This window comes from Amblyomma mixtum, chromosome 3 (genome assembly GCF_055824585.1).
Source record: "Amblyomma mixtum isolate Tamu chromosome 3, ASM5582458v1, whole genome shotgun sequence".
Classification (NCBI taxonomy): Eukaryota; Metazoa; Arthropoda; class Arachnida; order Ixodida; family Ixodidae; genus Amblyomma; species Amblyomma mixtum.
Window position 1 is genome coordinate 89,393,646 of NC_143014.1, and position 25,036 is coordinate 89,418,681.

The following is a 25,036-nucleotide window of genomic DNA, read 5'->3' on the forward strand; positions in this document are numbered from 1 at the left end:
AGTGGTTGCAGCACGCCGGTGAGGCCGCCCGGAATAACGGCCATGTCTGTGCGGATACTGCCCAGATGTTTTTTGACTCTATCCGTTAAATGACCGCGGAAGCTGTCCAAGACGAGCAGCGATCGTTTGGCCAACATCGCGCCTGGGCGATTCTGCCAAACGCTTTTAATCCAATCGAGGACAAGCTCATCATCCATCCAGCCCTTTTCTTGGGCTCGAACTACAATTCCCTTGGGGAAAGCCTCATTTGGAATCTTCTTCCTTTTCAAAATCACATACGGGGGCAGCTTCCGCCCGTCTGCGGTGACGCACAGCATAACTGTGCACCGTTGGCGCTCCGCACCAGTTGTCCGCACAGAAACGCTCTTCTTTCCTTTAAGTTCAACTGTGCAGTTTTCAGGACAGTCGAACCACACGGGGGTCTGGTCGGCATTTGCTATCTGTGATAACATCTAATTGTGCTCATGGCGCAGACCGATCACGTACCTATGAAAGTTGAGCACCTTGTTGGTGTAGTCGGGGGGCAGCCTCTGGCACAGCGTGGTCCTTCGCCGAAAGGATAGGCTCTTCCTCTTTAAAAATCTCCGCAACCATCCGACGCTACCTTTGAACTCCTCGCGGGGTAGGCTTCTCGCACGCGCCAAGGCTTGCGTCTTCACGCGCAGCATGTCCGTCGTCAGCGCGTATCCATTGTTCCGCACTTCCATTGCGTAGCGGAACAGCTCTTCTTCGAGCTCTGGATATTTGCATGGCTTGCCACGAAAAGCACGCCTTTTGGAGCTGGTGTTCTTCAACGCATCCTTCTGGTTGCACCACCTTCGGACGCACTTCTCGTCCACGCCAAATTTTCTACCCGCCGCACGCTTGCCATGGTCGAGGGCAAACTCCACTACCTTCAGTTTAAAGCCTGCCGTGTAGCTACTGATATGTTTGCCCATCGTGCTAGAATGGCAACGCTCGATGGCAATTCGTGAAAAATAAAGCAGAGCGCACACGAGAGCCGCAACAACAGCGTGCGCCCACGCCAACAACGCTGCTACGACTCGCGTGCCTTCGACAGTCGCAAAACAAAGCCGGGGTGGATTGGATTGGATCTGGGGCTTACCAGGGCTGATGATACCGATGACGATATGGATTGCGGAAGCTCGCGGCAGAAAAAAAATATGATAATGATGATGACCCGCGACATCGGCGCCATCCGTGGACGGCATCTGGAAGCTTCCGTGCGCGCGCATTTTGAAGGCTAATCACACGTGGGTCGTGGAAAGTTCGGGGTGCGGCCCTTACACGGATTTTTTTTTTTTTAATATTTGCTTCGGGAAGTTGGGGGTGCGGCCCATACACGGGTGCAGCCCTTACACGCGTTTATACGGTAGGTTGTAAAGGAATATGTCTCTGCAAAGTAGAAATGTATGAAATATGCGTGTTCGCATTTCATTCCGGCCTGACTGTACATGCTAGAAATTGGGCTGGTGTATGAGCTTGTTATGAGAGCACCCAAAATGGGTTACATCCGTTCTCTTCTTTCCCAACAGTGAAGTTAATGGAGGCTTCTCCGCTGTTCAGGGGACCCAGGAAGCCTTGAGCTTGTCCCTTGTTTAGAATGCAGACGCAGTCGTTGACATAACTCTAAAACAATTTCAGTTGAAATTGGAAAAACTTTCGCGTTGAATGCTAATGGAGCCGTTCTAACAGAAAACACTGTACTCTTAGCATTTCCGATTGTTTGCTTGTAGGTGGAGCCATCATACAGGACGTATGTGTTCATTAAGCAGAAGCTAAAAAGGTTGCAAAGCTTCATGACGTGGCATGCATTCTTGAAAAGATATGCTTTTGCTGAGGAGCTCTTTGCATGTGCCAAGTCGTTTGGAACACTCGTGAAGAGATGTGCTGGTGCGCAACGAAGATGCACTGGTGTCACTTGACGTGTGCTCGACACATTGGGTGACACCAGCGCATCTTCATCTTCTAGGATTATGCCTTTTACTTTGTCGACGAAATCAGATGTGTTATGAATGGGAGCATTTGTCTTGCTGACCAATGGGGCATTCCTGTTTTGTGAATATTGGGCACGCTGTATATCGCCAGCACTGACCCATTCATGCAAAGGAAGCATTAATAAAGGTTCCTTTTACCAAAAGCATGGGCCGATTTGTAGGGCGGCATTGCCTCTTATATGGTCTAGCCAAGCAGTGTCAGCAGGCAGCATTATATATTGATTATTTCTCGTTGACTGGTGTGCACTGGTTGGTTGGAGCACCAGAACTAAACGTGACTGGCGCTTTTCCCTAACACTTGCTCTCAAATGCAGCTTACAGGCAGTACTATAGTTGCATACAGCTCAAGAACGAAGTGGGAGATGCAACGATGTGGGAGATGCCCTTCAAAGGAGGTCTTCCAGCTAATGGCATCGACCGATTCTCGTGACGTCGCAGTTAATCCGATTAAGCGGTGGTTCATGCTCTTTCACCTTCCACACCCTGCAATATCACGCTAGCGGGTCCAAGGGGATAAACCATGTTGTGATGAGATTTTGTCGGCACCATTGGCTGGGGGGCCTTTTTTGAAGGGCGTCTGCTGCTTCTTCATTCTTGAGTTGTATACGACAGCAGCATATTTTTTTTTATAGTGTGCAAAATATTAAATCCTTGCTGTACTACATCATGTCTAGTTCACTAACGCGTGTTTCATACCGTAGTTGTAGAGCTAGTTGTGGCAAATTAAAAAAAACGGTGGTTAAAAGGGTATTAGTGCTGGAAATTTTATTGTTATTGCAAAAAACCCGTAAAATATCACTGAGTGTACTGGTAAATGATGATGTATGGTTATCCTGTTGTTTCGTATTGATTTTTCAGTGTAAACCAGAGTATGTATGCCCTGCTTTATTTTGCAAGACATTCAGAAATTAGTTCGAAACTTTTACCCACACAGTAGATTTAATGCTTAACTTAATAATGTACTGCATATTTTCAGTCTAGAAGTTGCAAACAGCCAAATATGCGATGAGAAGTGTCATGTGGCATGCCACTGAATATTGTGGAGTTAAATCAAGGTTAAATGTGCTGGCGACCTGGTGCATTTTGTGTGTGGGTGTTTTAACAAGTATCAGAGGACACTCTAAATTCTGGCTTGTTGACGAAATCAGTAAAGTGATTTCTATCACAACCTGTCTGATATGTAAGGAGCATCACTGTGATGGTCTTTTAAATTTTTTTAGCCCCTATGTATTTGATTTGCACTAATAACAAAAATATCATTATGTTTGCTCACTTTTTGGTCTGGAGAAGGGATTTTTCTGGGATCTTGGAGGTAATCTCTTCTCCAGTTTATGCACTGTGCACACAAAGAGCACAACTCTAGGTAAAAAAAAAATGCATTAACGTTAGGCGTTTTTATTGCATAGAAGCATGACTATGTGCAACTATGCTCATTGTTTTTCTTGAAACATTTTTCGATTTGCACATATTTGCAAGCTTTTGAGTTGGCTGTTGCAAGTGTAGCTGATAAGTCTCTATTTTGAAATTCCTATCAGGTCAAGAGAAAAAGAAGCAGTTGGATATGTTCTCAGAGGACATGTTTGCTGAGAATTATTCTGTAAGTAATGACATTTCTTATACCAAAAATTTGCTTTCTTGTGTTACTAATGTATGTCTAAATGAGTGACCATTTGGCTAACTTTTCAACATGTGTGCTTCTAGAGTCCCAGCTCTGTTCAAAAGATTTCATCACGAGCCCAAGAAAACCCTAACCTTACAGACAATTGGGATGATGCAGAAGGCTATTATCGTGAGTATGCTATGTGTTTATTTGGTCTGGTATTTTAGTGCGCTGTTTCTGGTACAAACATTATGTGGAAATGCACAGGTATGGGAATCTTTTCGCGATAGCAACACAGCTGTTGTAGCCAAAAATGTTGAAAACTTCAAAAGTGCTGCTGCTTCAAGCACTTCTCGGTGACCGAAATTGATGTATCTCGTGCAATACCTAATGAAAATCTGATCTGGAAGGTTATATTCAACAGCTTTGCTTGACAAGAGCAACTTTGTTCGTACCATTTTCTCTGTTTTTGTGTATTTTTTGCCTTGTTATAAACTGAGGTGCGTAATTAAGGCTTTGTGCATTTGTGTGTGTGTGTGTGTTGTGCAAGATGCTCAAATGTACCCTTTTACAGCATTGCAGGTGCATTTGAGGATTTTCATCTATAATGATTGGCAATGAAAGGCCGGAGGCTAGGCAGGTGCTGGTGCCTTACTAAATATAGTTTTCAGTAATTTGCTTGAAGTTTGACATTTTCAAGACAGCATACTTCATTTTCGATGATAGCATGCGCTGTAGGAGACAATTATTGTGTCTAATAAGAATATTGTGATGCAGGGCAAGCATGAGGGTGTTTCAAAATGTAGCAGCTAAACATCTTGAGGCATATGTGGTGTAAGGTGCAATAGCAACGACATCAGTACATGACATGTCGTTTGTCCACATTATGACTCGGCTTTTTAAGGTATTTGTTATTACCAGTGCAGCAACTTCTGTATTTCATGCTATGCTCTGTAAGCGAGGCTATACTGTCTAAGCCAGGGTTGCACCTCTTGGGCCCTGTCATCACCCAATTACTCTGTTTATCTATGTGTCCTTTATCAGTCTAAACAAATGATAATCGCAGGCACCAAGGTCCAGGCGTATGGGGCGTGCTCCAAGATGTGGAATCGCAACTTCCAAATGGTGTCAAGAGTTGCACCAGCCGTGTAAGGGCGTGCATTATCGTGAAGATGAATGCCATTAGGCATAAGTCCGATCTGATAGTTTCATGTTGCTGGCTTCAGTTCATTTGTCGACGCTGCGCTCCATGAGGCTGTATTCACAGTTTTACCTTTTATTATGGTAGTGTTCTAAAGTGTGTTCGTATATATCTTAAGCCGAGGGTTGAGAATAAGTACACTGCCACTATGAAGACATCCTCTTCTGTTTTATACTCCTATGCACTTGAATTGATTAATTCCAAATATTATATTACTACATAAAAAATTTCAGTGGCCTGGGCTGCATCATTATAGGTACTGCGGTTAAAATGCCATCACAGTGTGTGTAAAATTATTTTGCACCTGCTGTTCAGCACTTTAGAGGTGCACACTGGGAACTGGTTTCTGCTAATTTATAAACGCTTCATTTCCAGTTAAGCATACTTTGGCACTTGCTAGTCAACCAATGCATTCACTAAAAATATGTCTGTCCCGTTTGAAGTTTAGAATTTCCAGTACATTTGCTCCTGATGCTATCAGTCTGCTGTTACCTTTTGAAAAACCCTTTTAGCTTGTTCCCATTTGCTTAGCATGGTTGTGCATATTTGGATACAGATCAGTTATGTAGCTTTTTACTGTTATTTCAGAAAAAAACATTAGCCCAGTGTGAAAAAAAAAAGAAGGAACCCAGTGACAGTTTCGGTAATTAGGGCATTGTTTTTGGTTGCACATGCCCAGAATTAAAGAACCGGAATCTGAAGACTAAAACTTGGCCTCATGTTGATGAGAACCTTTGCTCTTGGATCAGTTGGACTATACATCTAAAGCTGAGCATGAATCTGTTCATGCTGGATAAAGAATATCAAGAAGTGAAAGTCACAGGGGGCCTCGTGTACCACATACGTATCCAATAAAATAGATACGTTATGCAGGTCACTGGTTGTAGTAACAATGCTGTGGATTGCACGTGAACATTGGTACTTTGTGGCCTTTGTATCTGCAGTATAAAGTTTTCTACAGTTGTGAAAAATAAGGGGTTTCTTGTGCTCTATACCTCAAGGTAATGTAGGTTAATGCTCATCTGTATTTTCCTTTCCATGCTTAATTTAAGGAATGGCAGTGTTGCGGATGCACATTCGCATGCAAGACACCATGAAGTGTGCACACGCATGTCGATTGCAAAATCAGCCAAAGAGCAGGCATGCAGTCTTGAGCTTGGAAATTCCGAGTCCTCACAGGTCTTTGTCAACCTAAGTTTGTTGTTCCTAGTGGTTTCAAGTTCATTTGCTAACATTGGAGCAGTAACAGTAGGGTGCTTTAGCGTAGCATGATGTGTGATCAGCTGCAGTGACTAACTTCTGCAATGTGACGCCTTATGGAGCGTATAGACTACACAAAGCTGTGGTAATGTTGACAAATGACATCCATGCAGAAGTAAACAGTATGTGTCAAACGTGAACAGTTTTTCTTGATGGAATAACATGTTGCACAGTGTTATTGGAGAGATGCTTAAACCAGGTTACAGTTGAATCTCCATGATGGCAACACGGTTGGTACTAATTTCGGGATGATATGAATTCTTGAAATTCCCTGACTGTAGTGCGTTGTGTACAATGTGCAGAATTGTGGGTGTTCTGAACACTCTCCCACACCACTACGGATGATACAGTGCGCAAGCCATGGCCGCACCCTTGAGCACTATGCGCTGCCCATACATAGCTGATGCCGCAATCGCTAGTCTTGTAGTACGCTCCGTGAGTAGTGAGCTATGGCTGTGCAGCCTGTAAATAAATCCTGTAAGCCGTGATCTGATCTGAGTGAATGCATTTCCCATGCTTCTGCATACGAATTTTCTTCATTTTGGTGGAAATTTAATTTCGGATAATACAAGCATTTTTCGCAACCTCGTGAGATTCATATTGGGATTCCACTGTAGTTACAACAAATAATTGATCGACACAGTCTGCCACACATGCTTTAGCTAGCTTCTACACCAAGCCACCTTGACTTTCATCATGTTATTCATTATTGTAGATTTGACTGAGCATGTTGGTCAAATGAATCTGGGAAGACTTGGACTAACTAGGGAAATTTGAAAATGCCAGTTCGTCCCCTGAATACATAAATACCTGCATACATTGTAACTGGACTTGGTGGTGCTGCCTTTGACTGGTGATTGTAGTTTAGGTTTGTGGTGTGCCCGATAAGAAAGGTGGGCAGTAAAAATGTGTGACATTAATGTTTACAGGAGTGGAAATCAGCATGGCACAATAGCAGTATGGATGCTGTAATGGTGTGCTGTAATGGCATGGGCCATTACAGCAACTATAGGTAGTAGACCCAGGTTGTGTGGGCCCTGTAGTGGGCCTTGTTCGTGACGGTCGGGGGGGAGCTGCAGTACTGCTGTTGCTGTCACATTTTTCCCCAAGGGAGGGTGAAAAGCCTGGGAGCTCTTTTTTTCTTTTAGCCTTTATGGCCTCATGAATTTAGTAAATGACCGACTAAAACTCTGCAAGTGAGCTTCCCACACAACCTGAACATTGCAATGATGGTGCATGTCTTACATTTGGAGGAGTGCTCGCACACTTGATGCAGCAGTGAGTATGGTAGGTGCACATGTTGTGTATGGTTATGTTTTTGTGTTAGATAAAACCACTTACTAGTAAACGGAAATTCACTGTGTACACTTTACTCTTGTGTTTAGTTTGAGATGAGTGCGCTTGGATTCATAGATTGATGGTCACATTTTTTTCCTCACAATGCAGGGGTTCGCATTGGTGAAGTGCTGGACACTCGTTACACTGTTTATGGCTACACGGGTCAAGGTGTCTTCAGCAACGTTGTGAGGGCAAGGGATATGGCACGAGGCAATCAGGATGTTGCAGTGAAGATCATACGGAACAATGAAGTAATGTAAGTCCACATCTCCGTATTTCCTACTTGACAAGTACTTGTTTTTGTCGCATAATTCCTTTTTCACATGCTACTAATCGGGCTGATGGAAGCCACAGGAGGGTTTGAGCCACAATTCATTTTAAAAAAGTATTTACAGCATCAAAATGGACAGTATATAAAAGCACATCTTTTTTTATGTGCAAGAAAACAGCACCTAAATGTGGACAGCTTTAAAAGACATGGCCTGTGCGCATTGTTCGTCTTATATATGATGTGTGGAACTTTAAAAAGGTATGTACTTCTGGGCCATGCTAATGCAGAAATGCATCAGTAGCTTGGGAAAGACTTTGCATAATATTGTGGCTGCGTTCAGTGCCCTGTAGGGACATTCACTCAACTACTTTTAATTTAATCAGGTGTGCGCTGACGTAAGGAAAAAAAAAGTTTCAGGGTTAAGGTGGGAGTTGTGGCAGTGATTGTTTTTTATTCTAGCATTCTGAAAGTGGCCTGTTTTCGGACTAAAATCATGGCATATTAAGAGATGAAGAATGCTGAGAAAAACTCAGTAGTGGTAAGATTTGTTTAGTTTGCTCAGAGAGCGAAGTCATGACAAGGTCCCATGTTCTGAAGTCATTTTTTCGGGGATCAGCTGCATTCTGTTTCACTCCTTGTCTTCAAATTTGCCACCATTTTCTGTTGCTTGCCTACTTTTGAGTAAGAAAATAAAATGTTGTATGTGACTTATCTGAAGTGTTAGAATTTCTTGCCTAATCTGTTAACGCTCAAATCATGTACGAATGGACGAAAACAAATCGTAACCTCCACATTATGCTAGCCAAGGTACCCACATTCAAAAGCCAATATCAAAATTTTGTTAGTTCCGCGAAAGTTTTAAAAAACGATATGTCACTTTTCAGCAACAGTTATCATTTAGTCCATTTTGTGCAGCTGACCCAAATGTGTGAAAGAGAACACTCAAAGGCCCAGAGGCTATGAAGAATTTTTATCAACAAATCTCTTCCTATTTTAAGTTGTGTGGTCGTTTAATGTCCCGAGGTGACACATGGGCTATGAGGGATGCTGGAGTGGAGATCTCTGGGTTAATTTAGACCACCCAGGGATCTTTTAACGGGCATTGTCATAACACAGCACACAGGTGCCTTTTGCGTTCTCACCTCCATATTAATGTGGTCACCACGGCCAGGCTGGAACCCTGGTTCTCTGGCTCAGTAGCCGAGTACCCTAACCACTGAGCCACTGTAGCAGGTCGTCTTTTTTCCCCGAAACATTTCTGAGAAAACGCGAAACGAAGTTAGACAATGGCTGGAAGTCGCACATTCACGTCCCCCTTTTTCTAGCACAGCTTGCTCACAGCCATGCCGTACACTTTGATTTGAAAATGTAGTCTACTGAGAATGTGTTGACATCAAACTTTGTATCATCAAATTTTGTATCTAAGCTCCATGCAGTAGTGATCACAGGGCATGTAATTGGTATGTCACATATTCTAAACACTGGGCATTATATCACATAGAATAAGTTCAGACTTAAGGGAGACAACAGGTCTTGAAGTGGTAAATAAATGCGAAAATTTTGGTTTTTCAAAAATGCCATATTCGGGTTCAATATACTCTAAAGTATCCACCTACAAAGTTTCAAGGTCTAATTTGACTTCTGGCTACTAAAGAAGTGATACTATCTTTAACGTCTCCTGAGCTCTGAAATGGCGATTTTGGAGTAAAATGTTGCGGAACTATGTGCCTATCGCTTTCTGCAACTGTGTCTCCGATGGCTGCCATCTTGGTCTTGTTCGCAAGCTGGCGCTTTTCCCTATTCTGGTATTACTTACAATTCTGAAATCCTCTCAGAACGTCCACATTCTGCCATTTTCTGAGGAGTCTATAACGGCCTCCAAATGGCTGGCGCGCGCACTTCAATTGTGATTTTCTCCACTTTCTGTTTTTTGCCTATATGGCTAGCCTTATAGAAGTTAATCTTATATACTTATATATTTTTTTGATGGCTGAGACTAATATATCAGATTTTTTTAACAATAATTTCATAATTATGCTGAAATTTTTTATATGATGTTGTACAACAATAACAGTATAAATAGCATAGCTCCACATGGCTGGTCTTTGGCTACAGTTCCAAAATTGCAACCAAAAAATTGACGAAAAGTGTCTTAACGATCCGTAAGAAATTACTTAATTAGACCAGGTTTTTTCCCATAATATGGGAGCTAAATTACATATGCTGAAACTAATTATATTTTTGGAAACGAGGAATTTTATTATGGTATGTCAAATTATAGAAGTTTTTAGCTTTAAGACCTGCCCTTAATTTGGTTATCTCAAAGCTTTTGTTGGTGTGTGATGGAAAGAAAGAAGCGTTATCTTTTTCAGCTTGAGTTAAATTATAAGACGTCAAATTTGACTGGTTTGTGCATATTGGTAAAGGGTTACATAACAGCATTCTGGTAGGCTTGTTGGTACGACATTTTTTGCTGCGTTGAAAGGTATGCAAAAATGGGACAAGAACACAAACACACATGCAAAAGATTGGCCTGTCTTATGTCAGTGTGTTCTTGTTCTTGTCCTATTTTAACGTATGTTTTGAGTGCAGCAAATGAAAAGAAATTTAGGAGGATTTAAGCTTCGCCTTAAGAGTAGACATGATAGCGCCTTTTCTTCTTTTTTTTTTTAATTACTATTACACTACTGCACATCCCCATCACATCTTACCGTCGTACACACCGCAACGAGTTCACTTGGTGCCCCTCTAACAAGCTTGAACCAACAGCCCTTTGTGGCATATGCGTTGCGTGCCTGCCTGGCACACACAGGGCCTGGGTTCGAACCCCAATGCCAGCTAATTTCTTTTTTGAGTTGAAACCTGTGAGAATATTTCCATCGCATTTCTGAGGCTTTCCTGTCAATCCTAGGTCACTGTGATGGCTTTTCGGCTATACGAGCTGTATATACCGTATTTACTCGCATAATAGGCGCACTTTTTTTTCCAGAAAATCCGGCTCAAAGTTCGGGGTGCGCCTATTACGCGGGGTAAAATTTCCGGAAATTTTTCGACTCTCAAAATTGAACACACCGCGTAAACGGCCGCACCCCGTTTTCCCGAAGAAAATATTAAAAAAAAAAGATCCGTAAAGGGCCGCACCGAAACTTTCCACGACCCACGCGGGAATAGCCTTTGGAATGCACGCGCCGAGGCCTCTGCGATCGGCTCCGGCTGCGCGCAACGGGCGCTTGATCGTGGAGGCCACACACGCGCACAGGAGCTTCCAGACGCCACCCACGGAGGGCGCCCGAGGTAGAGCTTATCATCATCATCAACGTTTTCCTCCACCGCGAGCTTTCGCTATCCATATCGCCATCAGCATCTCCAGCTCGTTTTGTTTTGTTTTTTTTTTTTGTTGCTGTCAAGTGCCGGGATCTGCGGTAGCGCGATAGTTCATCGTGGTTTATGGCTTTGCCGCGGAGCGTTGCTGTGTTTTAAGCTCGACGCCCAAGCACCTTAACAGCTACACGGCTGGGAGTTTGCTCTCGAACACGGCTAGCGTGCGGCAGGTCGGAAAATACGACGTGACCGAGTAGTGCGGCAGTTGCGACTGAGACGTCCCTAAATTTTCGTACGCACTCCAAGCGCAGAGGTTTTCGCGGGCCTAAGTCGGGAACGTTTCCGGCTGGAGATGAAGCTTTCCAAACAGACGTTTAAAGTGAGCATCCCTGAAAACTGTGTGCGGCTGTTCTACGCGATGTCGTTGTACAGGGTCGTCCACTCTAAGTACGAACACGGCGCAGCGTGGCCGCGCTCCGCGGGGCGCGAGCGCATCCGGCGCGGTCGCGCATCGAAGCTCTGCGGCGCAGGCGCACACGGGCCTGGAGGCGGTGCTTCGTGTCGTCTTCTACACCGCCGGTGCGCGCAGTGCTTGCTCTGCGGTGAAGCGTGCCTAACTCTCTGCATGATTGCAGCGCTCGTGTGCACCGAGACAGCACTGCGGGAAAGCGCACTAAGTAGAGCGCGTTGTCGCTGGTTGCGCGTACGACAACTCAGCGGCCTCTCTTCTCAATGCCACAATCTCGATGAAATGCAAGTATTGCTGCAGCGGCCCCGTTTCAGTGAAGGCGAAACGCAAGGCACCCGTGGACTGTGGGATGTCAGCGCACGTTAAGAAGCCCCATGTGATCGACAATTATCTGGGGTCCTCGACTATAACGTCTCTTGTAGTCTGTCGCTTTCGGACGTCAAACCCCATAAACCAAATCCAAACCTGAAGTAACAAGTTTTCAGCAATACTTGAATTTCACCGAAATCGTGGCATTGAGAAGAGAGGCTGCTGAGTTGTACGCGCAACCAGCGACAACGCGCTGTAGTTAGTGGGCTTTCCCGCAGTGCTGTCGCGGTGCACACGAGCGCTGTAGTCATGCAGAGAGTTAGGCGCGCTTCACCGCAGAGCAAGCACTGCGCGCACCGGCGTGTAGCAGACGACACGAAGCACCGCCTCCGGGCCCGTGTGCGCCTGCGCCGCAGAGCTTCGATGCGCGACCGCGCCGGATGCGCTCGCGCCCCGCGGAGCACGGCCACGCTGCGCCGTGTTCGTACTTAGAGTGGACGACCCTGTATGTGCTGTGGGTCCGCAGCAGCACTAGTGAGGACTAGTAGTCAGTTCAGCGAAAACTTTGTTAAAATAAAGATTGGGGAGCGTGGGGTGGCGAGGTGTCGGCTTGCAATTGTGTAAATACAGTATTGATCACAGTGCCAAGTTCGGGGTGCGCCTTTTATGCGCGGAAATAAAAAAAAATGATTTTTCGCGCCCAAACTAGGGGTGCGCCTATTACGCGAGTGCGCCTATTATGCGAGTAAATACGGTACGCTATCACGTAAAAAGCATCAATGTCCCTGCTTATTTTGTTGGGTCACTAGCCATGACCTGTCAGATATGACTGTGTGGGTTTTATACCTGGCCTCGGTGGGCAGTTCAAGAATGGTGATGCATAGGTGTGTACGGAACTTCTCGCAACACGGAAATCTTGAGAAAGCTCAATTGCTTGGCAATCTAAGCCTGTGGCCACGAAGCGAAGGGCGTGATTTGCACTTCCCTGCTTGACCAGCAAAATGCATCCCTCAGTGGCGGCCCATGCCTCTAGGAAGCGAGGAAATTCAGCTTTTGCATGGTTTTGGTGTTCTGAAAACTTTTGTGGGCACATGTACCAAGTTTTCAGTGCATGTCACATGAAGCACTCTATTGCATGGGCAGTGCAGCTTTAAGAAATAAAAGTGCATTCAAATGTTTAAAACCTGAGAATTTTTGCAGCAGTTGTAAAATTATTTGTGCATTAATAAGATGTTCTCTATTTCCAGGAGTTTAACAAAAAGGCACGCTTTTTTTCCAGGCATCGTACAGGCCTGAAAGAGCTGGAAATGCTGAGGCGTCTCAATGATGCTGATCCAGATGATAAATTCCATTGCCTTAGATTGTTCAGGCATTTCTTTCACAAACAGCATCTGTGCCTTGTATTTGAGCCATTGAGGTAAGTTTTCTTCTTTTCACATTGTTGCTGACAAAAGTGCATGCTAGTGGATATGTTGGTGTATTTGTGCTTGCATGTGTATTAACACAGTAGAACCCCGCTGTTACATTTTTCACAGGGCCGAAGAAACACATAGCGCATGTAAAACCCCTTCACAGGGCATTTGAGGTTTTGAAAAATAAATAAATAAACTTAGTAGCCAGGAAGCTTGCATGGAAAAAATGTGCATTTTTGTCTGCCATTTCGTTCTTACTTCTAGTAAGGGCAATTAGCTTCTTCCAGCATTTGCAAGGCTTTGTGGCTCTCGCAATCGTTTGCATGTACAGAATGTCCTAGACACCCTGCAGTGGCTCTCCCTCTACCTGAGCAGCTGTCGATGGCAGGGAGGAAGAAGCGAAAAGGGAGGCTATGCAAAGTGGACAAGTTTGGGCGTGCGTGTGTGCTTCTGCTCCGTTTTCGCAGCAGAAGCTACAATCCTACACAATCCGCGTCTAGTGGAACCTAGAATTTGCGTTTTTTATGCTGTAGGCGACAAGGCTAGCATGCATGAACATGCCTCGGAGCCAACCCACGTAACCTATCTTGTGCAGCACTGCCCACGCTACATTTGCTGTGGCATAGTTTCGTTTTGTGCCTTGGGCCGTTCGCACTGCAGCTGTGATGGAACAGCCACAAGATTTATGGCGCCCGTAAGTATGCTTGGCGGTGTCGGTATGAGTGCAACATGCTGAACACAGAGGCGGCCAAATCATTCCTTGGCCAGTCTCCGCGCACGCTAAGTATAGGCTGTCAAAATTCCGGCACATGGTAAAACACTGTTGTGAGGTGACATTCGTGACATAGCATGCGGGAGCGCTGCCGCAGTTGCGATGTAACAGCCGTGCCTATATTGCATGTGTTTCTACAAGAGCATGCACGGGACTGGCTCATGAAAGTGTAGCAGCCGGGAAAACGCAGCACCCAGAAACGTAACAGCTGGCTTCGATTGTAATGCCTTTGTATGAAGGGTAAAAGAATCAAGCTGACGCTTTCAACACTCAGTTAGTCTTGCTGGTGGTTCCTTGCTGATATGTTGCCATCTTTCAGTAATTGTTATTCACATGTGAGAAGTATAGATCACTGCTTTGGTCTAAATAATGACCTGCCTTAGGAGGTCATGGATTGATATATCGGTGGGTGCTATAGGGGTGTCTTGCAACGCTGCCATATTTCAGTGACCTTGTTCAGATGTGACACCTCTGGCTTGCTACCTTTAAATAGCACTATGTGATCAAATGGGTTGATTTAAACCATACGTGCTTTTTTTTTTTTCTAGCATGAACCTCAGAGAAGTACTGAAGAAATATGGCAAGGATGTTGGCTTGCATATAAAAGCTGTGCGATCATATAGCCAGCAGTTGTTTTTTGCCCTCAAACTCTTGAAGAGGTGCAACATTCTGCATGCTGACATCAAACCCGACAACATTTTGGTGAGTTTTTCTACTTGAGCTTTTTGTTCATTGACCTTGTAGCTTAGTTTGAAAGGTTCGAGTCGGTGCTTAGACATCAAGGCTTGTTTCTTGGTTTTTAGTTTTTCAAAATTTGTCATGAAGAAAAATCTGAGGATGGCTTTTAGAGCTCATTTTCCCGCAACAAACTGAAAATTTTTTAATTGCATTTACTAGCACTGTTCAGAGATTCCCTGTCTGGGTCTGCAGGGCATTGGCATCAGGGCTTTCAGTGACAGTATATCAAGTATGGCCAGTGTCTACTGTGTCAGCTGGATTTACTGCTGTTTCAAGCTGCTAATATATTTACATGCATATTTCCTAACATTGCAGCCAGTGATCTCTGCGCTGTTCATTTCTCTGCCAGTGATAAGTGCACGTTGGGCACACCCTTTCAGTGTCCAAACTGTGCAATGAAAGTGCAGCATATCCACTTGGGCGCTTGGAAGAAAACACTAAGCATGAAACCACTAGATTGTAGAATTTCTGACCTTTCCTTCACCTCATATGCTTGATGACCTAGAGAACTTGTTGCTGACTCGGTAGTAAAAGCGGTATAATTAGCAGTGCGCTTTGTATACTCAAGCTTTTCCAGACATTCCAGCATATCTAACCTACTTCACAAAGCAGATCTTCACAGCTTGGCACAGCGTAGAACAACATCAAGACTAAAATTTCTGTTCTTACTTTATCATGGTGATTTGAACATATCAAGAGAAACATACCTCCAGGAACCATTTCGTCACTCTTCGAGAACTAACCATGAGAAAGCACTTCATCAACCCATAAGCCGTATTAATGCTCATAAATATTCTTTGTTTCCAGTGGCCATATCTAGCTAGAACAAACTACCCTCGACAGCTGTACACTGCAACTCAGTTGAATCATTTATACAGCATGTCAGTAGCATTGATTCATCAGTAATGCCACCGTGATAAAGCTATGATGCTGACTTTCATTTCATATTTTTTGTAACTATACTTGTTTCCGTACTAACCCGCTATTTTCGTTTCCCTGAATTGGCATCATTACCACCACGATGCCGCTATGATGATGAATTCTTATTTTGTATTATATATGTACCTAACTTGTTCCCCTGTATTGTCTCCTTTGTATCCACTCCTGCAAGGGCCCGAGAAGGGCCTGCAGTATTTGTAAATAAATAAAATAAATTTGCTAGTGGGTACCTGCAACGACATTTGTGTCACTGCCTAAAAGTTATTTCCCGGCTCCACTAATACACATCTCTCTCTTTCTTGCTAATCTTCCCTGGCCTATTTAATGTTGATTGTGTCTGTAGTGGAATTACAGGGCACACCCGTTAGGTGGTCACATGCTTGGCAGTATTCTGCTAAGGTTTATTGTACTTCAATGTTTAACTTGCACCTATCACCCTTTTTCTGTCTAAGCCTTTTTAGGGACTAAAAAGACTTTTCTGCGATCTATTTCATAGATATAGCCCGAACTTCAGCCTTGTTCTTCAAAAATGGTGTTCAGTGTACTGCTCGGAATCTTGTATGCTTCGGAGACTTTGGTTTTCTTCTCACCTCGTTTGACTCGCTTGATAATTTCCACTTTCATTGAAAAGGGAAGGCTCTGTTACTTTGCTGCTACTGTCACACACACACAGAGGCATTGCCGCCGCGGTGGCTCAGTGGCTATGGTGCTCGGCTACTGACCCGAAAGACGTGGGTTCGATCCCGGCCGCGGCGGCTGGAATTTCTTTGGAGGAGAAATTCTAGAGGCCCGTGTACTGTGCGATGTCAGTGCACGTTAAAGAACCCCAGGTGGTCGAAATTTCCGGAGCCCTCCACTACGGCGTCTCTCATAGCCTTAGTCGCTTTGGGACGTTAAACCCCATAAACCATAAACCAAACACACAGAGGCATTGAAAAATATGTGAAATCGTAGACGACAGCATGACGCTACGTACATGTGAACTCTGTGACAGCACTAGCACAAAGGCACAACATGCCAAAAATGCATATTCTGGCTGATTGGCCACGCACCCACCGCCTACGTGATGAAAAATACGTGTTATCATTGAGTGGCGCACTACATATCACCTGCTTGCTCGTGTGGGGAAGCTCCGAAATTGTGTTGAGCCAGCTTCTTGAGTCGACCAGTGTTGTCTGCAATGTGACCTTTTTTGAAGTTTGGCTACTTTTTATACGATGTATCCGTTGATTTTTCTATACGTTCACATTGTAACTTTCCAGTGCTCAGAAATTGTTCAATATAAGGGATAATTCGATCTCACCAAGTTCGATAAATGGGTTCAACTATATTCAATAATTTCAGATATTTGAAGAAGTACTTTGATTTGGGGTAGTTGGGTCATATCTTGAAAGTAGTTCGTGTCTCCTTTGTCTTTGTTGTTTTCGCGCCATCCGAACTACTTTCAGATATTTGGTCGAGTAGGAATTCGATTTGATCGGAGTGTTTGTTAGTCAAAATTTTGAAGTATTGTTCTCAAGCGAGTAACGTTTCCATAGCACTTGCTTCATGTGCTGTTGGTTCAACGTATTTTCAGTGGGGGAGCATCGCGGTGCACGTGCAGCTAAAAACTACAGCCGCACATATGCACAGTTGTAATTAATACCAGCAGCCGGAGAAAAGTGGTGATTAAAGGCTACAAAACAACGAGACTTTCACGGCTTACACTCGTGTGCGACGTGGCTGACTAAGCTGCAAACCAAACTGCCAGCAGTGCTGCAGTTATGGATTGCGGCGTGAGGCATGCTTCGGAGGTTTGGGGGAGCACTAAACGTCAGCTTTCGCACTCCCCATTGCTCATCCGGGAAAGCGACCGCCAGTGCGAGTGAGCCGGGTAATTTTTGTAAGTGGCACCTCCATGAATCATGGCGGGAACGTCACCACCGGTGCGTAGCACGTAATGCCTGTAGCTTGGCTGAGCCTACGCGAGACCCGACTGATAGGTCAACTCCACTTGTAGGTCAACTCCCACAATCGCTGATGACCATTTTTGTAAAGGTTGTCATCACTAAGACCTCCACTCATCAATTTTGCCACTGTGTGTCAGGTGACATGGGTTGCCTCTGTTTGTTTGGCGACGCGGGTTGCTCGGTAAGAGTAGCCTGGGTCTCACAAGCCCCACTGGTGGTAACACTTGGCGTTGCAGGACATGGTGTTTGTTTCACGCATGCAGTACGATACCGTATTGTTCTGGGTGACAATCAACCTTTGTGTCATGAGCACTTTTCAAGTGACAGCTCACATTTTTATTAAATCCCGCAGAAAACATTTTTCATACCTTGTGCTTGGCGCATGATGGCCTTAGCTGCCTATGTGCCCCACAACACAACACACAACACAACTCAAGTGACAGCTAAAAACACGGCTCAACTTAAAGACGGGGGCAAACATTTTTCAAGTGATTAATTTTTTTCTTTTTAATTGACTGTACCTACTCCTGCTTAGGCGTGAGAAGAGACCGCAATACTGTATATACTCTTGTAAGGGCTGCACTTTTCCGCGGTATTGATGGGTGCGGCCCTTACATGGGACCGCCATTTTACCATAAATTTTTTCTGACTCAGTGGAGCCCCAATTACACATCCTCATTTTATGCAGTCGCGTGCATTTTTATGATGAATTAGCGCAGCCCCTGGCGAATCCTGCAAATATGCGTTGAAAGTGGGGATGATGCGATGCACGTGTGGCTGCCAGCGCAAATTAACTGCCCGAGGAAAACAGGTTGCTAGATCACTTCACTGGCGCTTGGCAGTCAGGAATGAGTAATGATGGCTTGGCCAGCGGTATGGAGTGGCACTCAACGCTTGCAACCCATGACTGTCGTTGTGAGGTGGCCTGCGCCTCGCCTGCTTTTCCACGCGCTTCTTGACGAAGGCCTTGCGGAAATCGTTATACATTGATTTTAATGTCTGGTTAGTGTAATGACAAATGGGTAACAAGCTTATACCTTTGGTGATAAACTTGGACTAGATTCCAAGCACCTTCGCTGTGGGTTTGGTGCAAAGCACACTAGGTCTAGTGACACAGGGTGAACGGCGCTCTGTGGCATGTGTTCTGCTGGTGATGCGGTTCCGCAAGGAAACACGCTGCTATCATGGGTGTACCCCATTCTGGCTTTTTGTGCAGGCTAGCGTTTCATCCTTTCCAGTGTGAACGCTGAGCGCACAAGACGAGTTTGCAGTGCTGAAGCACCGTGTGTTTGTGGCTCCAGACAGTCTGGTGTGTAGGACTGTGCGTCCGTGGTCGTAACGAGTGCCGTAGGTAGTTATCGCTGTCTGTTAGCCCCCATTGAAATATATCACATGAGCAATATTATGCAATTCGTTTGGCTGACATTTTTCTCTTTTTCTCATTTTTTTTTTCGAATTAGTGGCTGCCAAGTTGGGGGTGTGGCCCTTATACTGGGGCGGCTGTGACATGAATATATGTGGTGTATATGTAAATGAATAAATAAATAGATTAGAAATTACAGCACATTTTAATTGGCAAGGGAACCCGCCCTCGAAGAATGCCACTACGTTTTCTACCTCTAGTTGCAGAGGAACGAAGGGCTGCATCTCAGTGACATTTATTTCGTAAAACTTTGCCTAGACTTTGACATTTATTTCGAGGATTTGCCATTTTGCCCAAATTATTTGTCAATTAATTAGTGAGTTGCATGTAATTTGCAAAAAATGTAAAAATTACGTCTTCACAAAAATTAAGTCATTTACTGTACTTCATTTATGGTCAGTGTTTTTGTTCTCTTACTGCTACTGCTACTGCTCACGCTTTGAGTGTGACTTGTTGATAGGGAGTGTGTGTGTCACTGGCAGAGCCATTTTTCAAGGTGTATCTAAGTAATTTCATTTGAACCAGCTTCCACACTTGATGAATCGCCAAAAGGCAGATGTGCTGCTGTTTTCAATATTTCATTGTTTCTTGTTCATTGGCAGTGACATTCTTTAATTTGTCTCATTCAAGGTGAATGAAACCAAGCTTGTTTTAAAGCTCTGTGATTTCGGCTCTGCATCTCATGTGGCTGAAAATGACATCACGCCGTACCTTGTCAGCAGATTTTATCGTGCTCCAGAAATAGGTGAGAAAAATCTTGATGGTATGATTACTTACGCATGGCATTTTGTTAGATAACTGTAGGAAGTGAATAGAGTATTTGCTATGCAGTATGGTCTCAATTGTATGATCATGGTTAATAAATTTCAGGATGATATGAATGTCCAAAATTCCTTGGCCAGAATTGTACTATGGGCAGAAATTGGGATGTATCCGAAACACTCTCCTGCACTACTATGGATGGTGAAAATGTGCAAGCTATGACCGCACCGTCAATCACTGCGGTGCTGCTCAAGCTTCACCCACATCGCAATTGCCAATTCCGGGGTACATGCCACAAGCATTGAGTGGTGGCACACGACCCGTACATCACCGATGTCCCGATCGCCATTCACGCGATATGCACAGCAGGCAGTGAGTGGTGGTCCGTGGCTGTAAATAAATCCCGTCAGCCATAAGCAGATCTGCGTAAATGCATTTCCAGTGCTTCCGCATACTTGTTAAAGGTGCACTGAAGAGGAATCTGAACCTGTCTTTTTGCCGCGGGAACTCGATCTACACGTTCCTAGCATTCTCAGAAACTGTGACTTATTGCCCTGTGTGGCCGATTTCCCTAATTAAATTGAATTAACGCCCGGCTCCCGCCTTTTTTTTTTTAATTCTGCCTCGTACGGTGGGCAGAGTCGACCAACGCGGGGAGTGCCTTTCACCCAGTCCCGTGGCGGCTTGCCGCTCTGCCATCGGCGGAGTAATACGTAGTAGTCCGTAGAAGCAAGTAGTCCGAGCGTATTTTTATTTCTGCGGGCTTATTTTGCGGTTATATTATCTGCAAATGAAACTATTTATTCACGGAAACCTAAAAAACAAAATGAAGCGAAAGCAAAGCCTCCACGGAGCTGGCTAAAAAGGCACTCCCCGCGTTGGTCGACTCCGCCCACCGTACGAGGCAGAATTTAAAAAAAAGGCTGGAGCCGGGCATTAATTCGATTTAATTAGGGAAATCGGCCACACAGGGCAATAAGTTGCAATTTCTAAGAATGCTAGGAACGGGTAGATCGAGTTCCCGCGGCAAAAAGACGAGTTCAGATTCCTCTTCAGTGTACCTTTAAGCTTTGGGTGATGCGAATTTCGGATGATACGAATATTTTTCGCAACCCCGTGAGATTCGTATCATCGAGATTCAATACTATTCCTGTCATTGTAACCTTGCCAAAATAAGCCTAAGAGATCGCCTGTTGTAACTCTCACCACAGTGTCATAGTGATGTTCTCAGGAAAACCCCGGGTCCTCATTTTGTAATATTCTGCAGCTACGTCATTAGCTTGTAAAGGTGTTTGGTATGGCTTGTACTGCATATAGCATCTGGCAGTTATAGCAACAATAACTGCTGGTTAAAACAAGCACCTTACTTCTTAGGCCTGCTAGTTCAGCACAGAGACAGAGGCAAAACTAGAAATATCCAGTTGCTTTACTGGCTGTAGCAGATGTGTCCCAAGCTATAGGTTTTTCGATTTGTAAAGCAAGTCATAGTAGGAGCCTAGCATGGTATACAAAGGAAATGAAGATCATAGATTATGATGCACAGACAGATAAAAGCGACATGTGTGGTGATTATTGCAAGTTATTGCTTTCTTTAGCCACACGTGTATGATATCAGATGTGCTATGAAATTTTTAGCTAGGAGGAAAAGTTGCGAAAAAAGTTCGAATTTTTTGTGCAAGTTACCGTACCATATTTACTTGCATAATGATCGCACTTGCATAGTGATTGCACCCCTGAATTTTGTTGTCAAAATTAATTTTTTTATTCCCTGTGTAATGATTGCACCTCGAACTTGCCGCTGCGATTTGTCGTGTGCCAAGTCTAGCCGACGATGATCGTACTTGCCATCTGTCAGCACTTGTTGACAGATGGCACGTGCAGATGACCATCTTGCTCTGTCAGCCGCCATTTTTATTTTGGTGTCCCGCACTGCTACCGCAGCAGCCGCCTGTTGGTTGACCTGCAGTCATCCCGCAGCAAACACGTTCCGACGCATCACGGGCAGTCTAAACACAGTTACGCTTAACCGTGGTTACCAAACTTGACTGCGGTTATCTCGAATAACGTTTCGATGTTGTTACAAAGCTCACCACCCTTCTGGGCTGCAGTTCAACGAACGAGGTGATGCAGTGATCCAGAGCAAAGCGACATTTGCAAAAAATTGGCTGTTGCTTAGCTTAGGTTAAGCCTGGATAAGCGAAAAGCTCTCGCTGCTTTTCAGCAACTCCCAAGCTACCACTTCTGGATCGGTGTTTCTTGCACCATCCGACTGTTGCTTCTTCTTCTCCTTCCATGGCGAGTGTCTGCACCTGTTCTATGGGCAAGCGCGCCTTATATACCCCTCCTTTCAAATGTACACTGCGCGCGGCTGCGGCGAAAGGTCAAACAGTGGCAAGGATGGCCACCTCCTCTATGGCCGCCGCTCACGCGTTCTCGCAACGCCTTGCGAAAGAACCTTCTCCTCTTGGGACGGCGGCGGCGACCGCGTAGCAGCGGCGACGGGTAAAACGGTGGTGAGGAGGAGAAGCGGCGACGCTCAGACGACGGAGTCAGCGCGCAGCGGCGACGACGGCCGCGGCAGCAGCGGCCACCTGCATCAATTGATCAGGTGGCCGCTGCCGTGATCAATTGCCGTGATCAATTGCGTGTGCCATGATCAATTGCCGCGGCAGCAGCGGCAATTGATCACGGCACACGCCAGACCCGGTGTTGACGAGCCTAGTGAAGCTTTTCGCTTCAATATCTTGCAGCGCATTTGGCGCAGTGTCGAGAGTGCCATCCGACGGTGCTGTCTGGAGGCAGCACTACCTCCACAGCTGAATATATCGCCGCGCCGCCCGCAAGCTGACGGTAGCAAGGAAACATCTCTACGGCGGATCCCTGGCGGCAGCGTTCGAAAACCGTGCTTTTCTTGTTCTCATAAATACCGTATTTACCCAATTCCAACGCGCCCCCGATTCCAACGCGCACCCAATTTACGGCACCAAAAAAAAAAAAAATTTTCAAGCCCCGATTCTAACGCGCGCCCGATATTGGTAATAATAAAAAAAAAAAAAACTACAAGCCCCGCTTCTAACGTGCATGTGACTTCCACGAATGAAAATAATTTGCAACCGTTTTTATATTTTAAGGGGAGATGCGGGTGAAAAAACCGCGATTTTTTTCGATAAAGTCGATTTTGTATTTTCTTGCGTTTTGTATTCCCCCAAGCCTCTTCTTTTATGTGTAAAAAAATCAAAGCCGATAATCAATGGGAAGTTAGTAAACAATACAATTAAAGCACTCGCGGTGGCTCGCGAAAGTGCGAATTTGACCGAATTTCGGGAACCCGGCATTTCGCTCCACGGCGTCGCCCGCTCTTGAATATTCGCGGGGAAGTAGGCCTACCCATCGTCTACGAGAAGCCACTTCGGCAGCGGCGCATTCTTGATAAAAATACGAAAAAAAAAGATCGTTTCCCGCCCGAGTCGAGCGTCGCGACTGGCCCTTCAAATCACGTGGTACGATCGGAGCCGTTCCATTGGCTACGAGCATTCCACCGCACGGTCGGGCGCAGACGCTCTTTCCTCGTTCTGCCGCCACCGAGACGTGAACAAACGCTTCTGCCCGGGTTTTTCTCCTATCTCCGCTATGGATGTGACTGAGAAACGAGATTTTCGCTCAAGCAATTTCCTGACAAAGCATCAGTATAAAGGAAAACGCCCCAAGCGCAAGCGGAGAGCTCCGGTTATGGGAGGTTCGTCTGCTGCTAGGCGTAACTGCGGCAACGGCGATGCTTCTTGCGGAGCATCCATGACTTCGTCAGTGCGTCTGAGCGAAAGATAAAGATCTTCGACTGTAAAAACGGGCGCGGGAGCGCTGTTATCTGTGAGATCGGCATGATGCAGGACCTCGTCAGCGGCGCGGCGTGCCCCGCCTGCGGACGATGTAATCTCTGTCAGAGAGTCGGCCGCAAAACAGAAAGGAGTCTCATCGTTTTTGGAACTTTACCGCCGAAATGACGCGTTTCCGATAACCGTTGTTTCATCAACATATTCTTCGATCCGCGTATCTTGATCGTGCAACGGCAGTGATGAGGCGTCCGCCCGCGGCAGTGCACGGGATACCGCGGCAGTGCACGGGATACCGTCGCCGTGAACGCGGTCCGTGGTCGCTGAGCACGCGACCAATGACAAGCGCCACACCGGTTGAAAACGGCTCCTGCGACGCAGAAAACGACGAGCAAACGTGCTCCCATGTTTCCAGCAGTTAGTGAGCTCCCACATCGTATAATGGCGATGACGATGGGCAGCTATGGGGCAGTTTCGGTTTGCACTCGAATCCAACGCGCATTCGATTTTGAGAAGTATTTTCCCCGAAAAAAGGTGCGCGTTGGAATTGGGTAAATACGGTAATAAGCCCTGGGATACGGGAATTCAAAAATGGATCGTCCTTGAGGATGGCTGACCTGTACCGAGTTGCGAGTAGGAGTAATAACTGTGATAGAAGCTAGTTTTATGTTCGCAGCCACGCAGTAGCTGCCGCCGTTGCTGCGCGGCTGACCCGACATGCTTGAACTCCAGCTCCACTACTAAGGCGTCGCTGAAATCGCTCATATATATTTCTTATAATATGAAACAATGAGGTTATAGCAGTGACATAAGTTGGTGAATTCAAAAGGGCCGTCCGCTATGGCTTCGATGCTAAACAAATTAGGCCTGGCGACGACTATGGAGTAGCACACAAGAGCGCCTTCGTCCACCGTGCTCGTGGGCGGCACCATTGCGGTAAGCTCGCGGAATCCGGTGTTGCGAGCATTGCGAACGTGTCACCTACTTTAACGATGCGGCAGGGACCGGACATTTTTGGCCTAAGAGCGGTAAAATGCGTGGCTTGAGCACGGCTGGACGTTGCTGCAGTAAGCTGTTGCTTCGCCTTTGGACGAGACCGAAGGCTGCATAAAAGCGCCGTCGCACGGCGCTATACACACTGCCTATTTTGGTGCGTTGCTCTTGAAACATGATTTAGTGCGAAGAAAGTACTTTCTTGAAGCGGGCCAGCTCGTGCACTTTTCGCACTCTTGACGCTCACGGGCACTTTCTGTCCATAGATGCCGCCATCTGCTCGGGTAACGACGCAAATTGAGGCAACCGCGGTCATTAAGCTCGGTTCGTGATAACCGCGTTTAGCGGCGTAACCACGGTTTGGTCTGCTGTGTGGACAGCAGTAACCACAGTTAGAGAAAACCACAGTTACTTAAACCGCTGTTAAGGGCACCCGTGTGACAAGGGTATTA

The 25,036-nt window shown here is 45.5% G+C and overlaps 1 protein-coding gene across 9 annotated transcripts in view; it reads left to right on the top strand.

Moving 5' to 3' along the window:
* The window catches only part of Prp4k (Pre-mRNA processing factor 4 kinase), a 119,613-nt gene that overhangs the window by 40,202 nt on the left and 54,375 nt on the right, over nt 1-25,036 (top strand). For all 9 annotated transcript variants that reach the window (XR_016290470.1, XR_016290467.1, XR_016290468.1 and 6 more), the window contains 6 exons: nt 3,533-3,594; nt 3,699-3,786; nt 7,505-7,652; nt 13,046-13,183; nt 14,499-14,652; nt 19,630-19,744. Coding sequence is in view for 4 of the 9 variants with exons in the window: in XM_089580060.1 (XP_089436186.1) it covers nt 3,533-3,594; nt 3,699-3,786; nt 7,505-7,652; nt 13,046-13,183; nt 14,499-14,652; nt 19,630-19,744 (705 nt within the window). In the remaining 5 variants the exon portion in view is untranslated. The remainder of the gene's footprint in view (nt 1-3,532; nt 3,595-3,698; nt 3,787-7,504; nt 7,653-13,045; nt 13,184-14,498; nt 14,653-19,629; nt 19,745-25,036) is intronic.